This window comes from Alligator sinensis, unplaced genomic scaffold (genome assembly GCF_000455745.1).
Source record: "Alligator sinensis unplaced genomic scaffold, ASM45574v1 scaffold169_1, whole genome shotgun sequence".
Classification (NCBI taxonomy): Eukaryota; Metazoa; Chordata; order Crocodylia; family Alligatoridae; genus Alligator; species Alligator sinensis.
In genome coordinates, this window is record NW_005841924.1 from 871458 (window position 1) to 879302 (window position 7845).

Genomic DNA, 7845 nt, shown 5'->3' on the forward strand with positions numbered 1-7845 from the left:
AACATCTTGTCAGTGCAAATCTATATTAGATTTTTTTTTCTGAATTACAGAAATAGCCATCAACCCTCACATACAAAAAGGAGTGCTCTAAATTTGAAATGACAGAAATTATATGTTTGGTTACCTTAAAGCCACCCACATTCCCACCAAATTCAATTTTACAGTATTACAAAAGGGAAGAAAATTAAAGCTATTTGTGCAAGAATCACTACAACCATCCTTCAACCCCAACCCCTTAATTCTTATTAGATATACAGATTCTAGGTTAACAATGGGTCCTCTTCTCTGTATTGATTACTGTTCTTCAAGCCAAGATGGAGCATCTACTCCAGGAGTTTTCAATTTGATGTGGAACTGTTTAAGCGTCTGTTCAAGCTGCTTCTGATTCCCAGCGAAGTACGCTGCAATGGCATTGTGGAACAGAACGAGCTGATTATGCAATACCTTAACCTGTGGACAAGGACAGAGAGAGGGTGGTTAAGACAGAGACACATAACTGACGCTTCAGGCTGCAGATGAGAAACCTAATTAGATGCATTATTTTAAAAGTTCAGACTAAACCAAATAGATTCTTCAATATACAGACTTATTATTTCATACACATTTCCAACTTCTTGTGACAGCATTAGGGTCTATTGGGGTCTATTCTTCAGAATTCAACTCTCCATTTCGGCATTTCTGCCTTTCACAATGATGAAATTAATGTAAGCGAGAATTTGTTTTAAAGTATTAGCATGCTGCTTTGATGTCTTTCAAATTGGTGTCTGACCATAGTCCTATATTTAAGTGGGAAGGGTTCTTTGGCAGAAAATAGCATAAAGGTATGTTTTGTTAATATCAGCCAAACATGCCAGCATTCTCTCATGATAAAAAGCAACTACACTTAAGTAAGAAGTATGGTATGCCATATAGTATTAATTCAGCTTATACTGTGGTAAGCTATATATCCTCTCCAACTTCCCTTTCAGATTTTGAGTTCTTAACAATTCTTTCAAAGCAAATAATGAAGAGAAATTCAAAGTTTGAGAAAACAAAACCAAGTACTTTGTTACACCCTGGCCTAAGAAAGTTAAAATTATTCACATTGCAACAATGCATCTCAATTCTGACTTGCAACTACCATGCCATTTGAGTTTGTGCCTCCTTAAAACAGAAAGGGCACTTGAATGGAAATGATCACTGATTTTGGGGTAAACAAATGCCTATTAGAGACTAAACACAAACCAGATTCAGTTTTCCTTGTAACTTAATGAGCATTTGAACAGAAGGCTTTAGAGATAGAAAGAATAGCACAGAAATCCACTGCATACCACTCACTTCCTCAATGAAAATCCCCTTCCTAATGTTAACTCCCACTGTGCCTCTAACTGAATTATCTCCTTCTAAGTCACTTAGGACGCATTCATATTTTACACGTCTAATTATACCAAAACCTTGATAGTGTCTAACATTCATTTAACACATGAGCAGGACTACTCATACATAACACAGTGTAGAAAAACAGTAAAGGACCCCCCAGTTCTGAAAAAAATGGGAACTAAGATGGCCATGTAGATTAATAGGCAGCCCTTTCTGAAACAGACACTTAAGTCTTGCATACGCAGCAAGAGAAAAGAATGTCGAGCTACGTCCTCTCTAGTTAAACGGTCATCCTACAAATGTATACTCCCCACTAATCCCCCCTTCAGGAACTGGCGTTTTAAGCCTACTTTTGAAATACTATGGCTGCCTGAGTAGGTTGCAATTACTCACTGTCCCAGTCCCCCAATCCACTCAACAGCACAAGCTGTCAAACTCCAAGTACTTTTATACAACTCATTAAAAATAGGAACCAAATAAGCGTACAACTCCTAAGTACTTGTGGGTCAAATCTATTCATGCTTGACATTTCTCCCATTTCAAACAATGCACATGACAATTCAGTTAAGTGCCTGTCTGTCTTGTTTATCTACTCTTGAGAAAGCAGCCATTTTCCAGTTTTTAATACATCCTGCTTTATTTGAATCATAGGTCTTTCTTTTACAATCAGCATTCTGTTCAATCAAATATCTCCCTGCTAATACAAGGTTGTTTTCTGTAGTACTATCATTTTGGGGGCTTTTAAATTCTTATACTTCACTTATTAATTGTGCAAATAACCACGGAGACCTTGAATCATAATAATTAAGAGTCTAGGGAAAACACAAGGATGAGTCTGCAGATATTCAGTATCCTTACGCTTTCGCTGTCAATTGACTCTTTGTTGAATAGGGCTGTAGTGCATAGACTGACAAAGCTAAACCCAAGTAAGATAGTAACTTGACTGACTCTCACTATCAGGTTGGAGGATTGAAAGAACGTTATAAACAAGTACATTTGGCTGACAGAATAATAAACGTGAATTTCTGAAATTCAGGCCATTCAATGAAATTACTATTTTAGTCATTAAAAAATTCTTAAGCAATGAGTTTAAAAATCAAGTCAAAAAAGAAATTTGAAGTATCAAAGTCCACCTGCCGATCTGAGGTTTTATTCCCTTTCTATGATTTTACAATTTACCTTTCTTGGCTGTGTAAAGCTGAAAATCAAAAGCAGCAATTCAAACTGAATCAGAGAAAATGAATATACACAATTTACTGTCAAATGCATAAAGAGTATAAGCAGAAGATATACATTTTTTAAAAAGGAACATGAAGCCTCTAGTCTCTAACTTAGTCTTTTTAATTTAGTTACCCTATTAAAGTAACTTTCAGGTAGACATGATAGTGTCCATTCATACACACTTTAGCATCTTTTACTGACTTCCAGTATATTATCAGGTTAGCAAATAATAGTACGGTGTCCCAATTTTGCACCTGGCTATAAAGAGACACACCTGCATCCACACAGAGTCACACTGAAGTCAACGGGGATATATGGGTTGCAGAACTCTGATCACCTACAGCAGGAGCATCTAGTTCTGCAGTAGCCACAGTACAGTATTGAGCTCATGCATAAAAACGATAGATAGATAAGACAGATAGATAGATTTGGATTCCAAATTTGTCCTGATGTTCATAACCTGGGAATGTTTTTTCTTAAAGCTATCCTTTTTACACTATATATATATATACATATATATATATAGTGTAAAAAGGATAGCTTTAAGAAAAAACATTCCCAGGTTATGAACATCAGGTCAAATTTTGAGTCCAAATAGATAAATACAAGAGACAAATATGTGTGTACACACAATGTACACATACTCAAGAAGAGGACAAGGGCATGAAAAGAAGTGGATTCCAGTGCAAAGGATTTCTCATATTTCAAAGACAGCTCAAATTTGATTTTACAGAAAGTAGACAGCAAAAAGACATGCATGCTTAAAAATGAACAAACAAAAAATCCACACAAAATAACAATGCCCCTCCCCTGCCCAGGCATTTCCTTTCAACAAATTACATTTTCCCCAAAGGCTATCAAAATCTGTATAGTGCCCTCTTAATGTTTCTACTTTATAAGCAGAGGGTCATCAAGCTTCAAGAATAGATTTTCATTGATCTGTGCAAGCTGCTTTCTGAACTGGAGCAAGAAGAGGTCACCACTAGCTAATGGTTTCCCATTGAACTCAGGCCTCATTGATCAAAATAGGACCCACCAAAGGCATTCAGAAGCATAATCAATGCTGGAAGGCATAAGTTTCTCACATTCCTAGCAAGAAAAAAAAACTCATTAAAGAAAAGCAGGTACACTTAGAAACAAAAGAAATGTTACGTACCTAGCACAGTTGGGAACATGGGATAAGAAATATATTAATAGCAATTTCTCAGAATAAAGCTTACCTAGACATTAAACATCCCACTAAGTATCTAACCATCCTTGCTCAAGACCAACTATAATTTTACAGAATGTGACTGCTGTTTAAAACTATGGCATCCTTGTTTTCAATTTGTTACATTTTTCCAGGAAGTGTTAGTATATATCAAACAAAATAAACATTTCATTACAATACAAAGTGATTTGTCTTGGCTTAAAGGAAAGAAATTCAAGAAAAACAAAAACACCTTGTCCTTAAACCCTCTGCTGATCAGGAATTGCAGATATTTCTTGTAAGCCTGGTGTAAGATCACAGGACTCCTGTCAGCCTCACTAACTTTATCTTAGCATTTAAAAAACATGTTAAGAGATTTGCCTGGTCTAAGCTGATACTTGTCTCACTTTGTAGAGACAAAACAACATAAAAGGGGAAGACTTAGAGGACTGGTGTAACAATTACAGAGTTGAGGATCAAACCTGGTTCTCTGCTCTATGAGACAGCTCATTCCATTGTCTCTCAAATTCTAGAGACATGGTAGAGAAGCAAAATAATGTAAAATTAAGAAAAGCATCAACCCTCCCAGTCACTCAGATCCAGACTATCTGAATTGAAAAGTAGGAGGAAAATAAGTGACATAATCAGTAACAAATGGATCAGACTGAAAACTAGACAATGCAAATGTACACATCTGCTATTTTGTGAAAATTCACCCCAAACTCTCAATGCCCCCCAAAATTCCTGAGTGACCAAACAGGGTTTTAAATAAGGTTTACATATCCAATTTTTAGACCACAATTCAGAGTATAAAGGTGAACAGCCTAAAACAGCTTTTACTAGTATGTCCTAATTAGTACGTCAAGTAACATTAAATTATGAGAAGTAAAGTGTGTTTGTGTAAGAGAGACCACAGATAAAATGGGGAATTACTTTGGTTGCATAAGAGTAGTACCTGTATCACTTGGTAAGACTATCAAATATTAACCTACCCAGAAAATGGGATGTCAGAAGAAAAATATCCTCTTCCCTTCAGTTTACCTGTGACATTTGTCTTGGAGCATAGCCACACAAATTCCAGTTAAAAGGTGTATCAGACCAGAGTACAACAAACTCCTTGACACTACTACAATAGGCTTCACATTAATTATCCACCAGCATTGAAGCTGAAAAGCGTAAAGTTTTAAGTTAAACCTAGGTCTCATTCAACTAAATAAAAAACTGAAGCATTAAATAATAAATATTCTCTTACAGTCTTACTCATGGACTTCTTATATTTAAACTTTTTATTTATATGCCACTCCCTGAGAGACCCTGTCATTATTTGACTAGTCTTAGCATTTGTTATTGTTTGAGTAAATGCGGGGCTCCATGCTGTTTTAGCTGCTCTAACTGAAGTGAAAACCAAATGGTACATATACTAGACACACATTTAATGGAACAGAAACAGAATTAGAGTGCAGCAACACCTCCAGATTTCAAGAACCGTTACTTAAAGACTACCACATTTATTCTGTGGGAAGCCACAAACAATACTTTAGTCTCATTCCCTACTCTGTGAAATACCCATCAATGACAGTTTCCTCAAGCAGAATACTAGTTGCAACAGAAGCACCTTCACACTGGGGTGATAGCCAGAAAAAGACTTGACGTGAAAGGAAGAGTCAAGATTTAATAAAGGAATTAATAAGAAAGCCGCCGCTCCCAGAGGCCGTGTGACGGGGAACTTCTCACTAAGCTGTGAGAAGCTAACATACATGAGAGAAGAGCAAAATTATGTATTGACAAAACTGCAGCCTGGAAAAAACAGGCTCCAACCATGATAACTAACTTTAAATCTGTTTTCGTCTCTCTCTTGGGGACCACCATGTACAATGACAAAAAAAGAAAAAACAAGCAGAAGACAGGGCAGATATGCACTTTTATAGACTAACCAAATAAGTTAGATATATAGACTAGAGCACAAGTTTTCCTGAGTCAAAGTTCACTTTTAGAAGACCAGTTAAATGGCACCATATTTTCTTGCATACAGCATGCCCCTGAGTATAATATGTACCTTGTTTTTTAAATGGATGAATGAATGAAAAACAATATTTTTTTCTAGTTATAGCTGCATAGATTAGGGACAGAGCCTGATCTTCAGTAGACTAACCCCGCTTTTCCTGCTAAATTAATGCTCCATCCCCGCCAGCTTCTGCTGAAGACTGGTCTCCACAGGTAGATTTATGATTTTGAAAAGAGCTAATAAGTCTTCGAGGCTGTGAAATAGGGGGAGAGGGACTGGGAACAGTTAGCAGACAACAAAATTGCCTTAAGAAAGGCTAGCTTGATTAGTGGAACTTCAAGAACATTAAAAAGAAAGAATCGATAACACCTCTGGAGTGGGGTGAAAAAGGAGCCATAAAGTCAACCAACTTTCTTAGCTCCCGGAATAGTTATGTACCAGCTACTGCACAGTGGAGCAGGAATCAAAACAACATGCTTCTATTCTGTGCAAAAAAAAAAAAAATCAGCTTCCCTGCTTAATCACCCCTCAGCTCCCCTCCCCCCCCCCCCCCCCCCCAACCAACGGGGGGGGGAGAGGGGGAAGGCATATGTGTTGTATGAGAAAATACAGTAATCAGGGAGGTGTCTTTAAGACAGTTTTCATTATAAGGAAGACTAGGTCTTCGGGACAGTAGCTATGTAAGACCCACAGTAAGTATTTTGGTGCTTCCGAAGCTAAAGAATTAAAATTATACATATCATTTTGAAAAGCAATTTTTGACAACCTTTTTAAAAACAGAAAAGCAGCTAGCCTAAGACAAACTCAGAATTTATGATCAATTCATGCAGATTGCAAGGTATAGGAAGTTCAATAAGAAATTATCTATCTTCCAGCCATACCACTAATCCTTCAGCTCTGTGAAAATTCCTTTCAATTTATCCAAATCCAAGATGACTCTGAATTTAAGACAACTCTCCAATAATAAGATTCTATATGTGGAAAACTGATAAACTTGTAAGTATTTTCCATGTATAGAATCTAACTGTTGGAAGGTCATCTTAAATTAGTCCTCCCACTACTATAGCAGGGAAAGCAGTAGCAGGGGGGCACCCCTGGTGGTATTCACCCCACCACTTGCCAACCCCTGGCGAGTGCCCACCCAGCACTAATCCTCCCTGTCCCTTTGCTACTTGGCTGCTCCATGCCTACACCCCTGATACCTCCCCACCCCTACTGCAGCCTCTGCTCTCACTCTAAAAAAGGATTCTGGTTTTATTCAAGATCCTCTAAGCAGGAGAATTTGCTGGGTTCCTTGCAACATTCATGACACAGAAGCCAAAATATCTGTACAAATAAAAAAAGAAGGGAGGCACTTACAGTGCATTAACTTGAAATGTGTTACCCGTTTCATATGTCCACTCTAACACGCTGTAAGCAGAAGCTAACCCATGGTAATTTAACAATGGTTTTATGTCATTAAGTTGCTTCATTTACCACATGATAAGAACACAGAACAGTTATACAAGGCACCCTAGTTTTCTCGGTTTAAAAATGACAAATTCTCTGATCAGAACCACCAAAATCCACATTCTTTGTGATTAAAATGAAACGCTATATATCTATATCTATATCCACACACACACACACACACGTATCAGTTGAACACAATGATTTATTGATATAGTTACAATTTTAAAGCCATCTGGAAGTCTACCAGTGCCTCAATCATTAGAATAAAATAAATTCTTAATGCCTATGAATTTTAGCGTTTGATTTCGACTTTTTATCATGAAAATATCAGAGGTCTTCCTGCCCCCTTTGCTCACCAGAACACAGGTCCAACTGTGGCTGCCCCCATCCTGCTGCTTTGGGGTGCTAAGCAGCCCCGATATGCTGGTGCCCTGTCCCTGCCCATACTGTTCCTCATCACTCCCAAACCACACCCCTCGCAGTCCTGCTGCTGCCCCTCACTCCTGACCCACTGCCCTGCCGGTGCCCTTCACTCTAAACCTGCAGCCCCTTGGTCCTGCTGGTGCCCCTCACTCTTGAACCACAGCCCCCTGCCCCCAGTATGAGGAAGGGAGTGGGT

General features: G+C 38.0%; 1 protein-coding gene across 9 annotated transcripts in view; it reads right to left on the reverse strand.

The window, feature by feature from the left end:
• Positions 1–294: 294 nt before the first annotated feature.
• ARFIP1 (ADP ribosylation factor interacting protein 1) overlaps positions 295–7845 on the reverse strand; it is an 81714-nt gene continuing 74163 nt past the window's right edge. For all 9 annotated transcript variants that reach the window (XM_006019153.3, XM_006019149.3, XM_006019148.3 and 6 more), the window contains one exon: positions 295–450. In XM_006019153.3, coding sequence (XP_006019215.1) covers positions 295–450 — 156 coding nt within the window. The remainder of the gene's footprint in view (positions 451–7845) is intronic.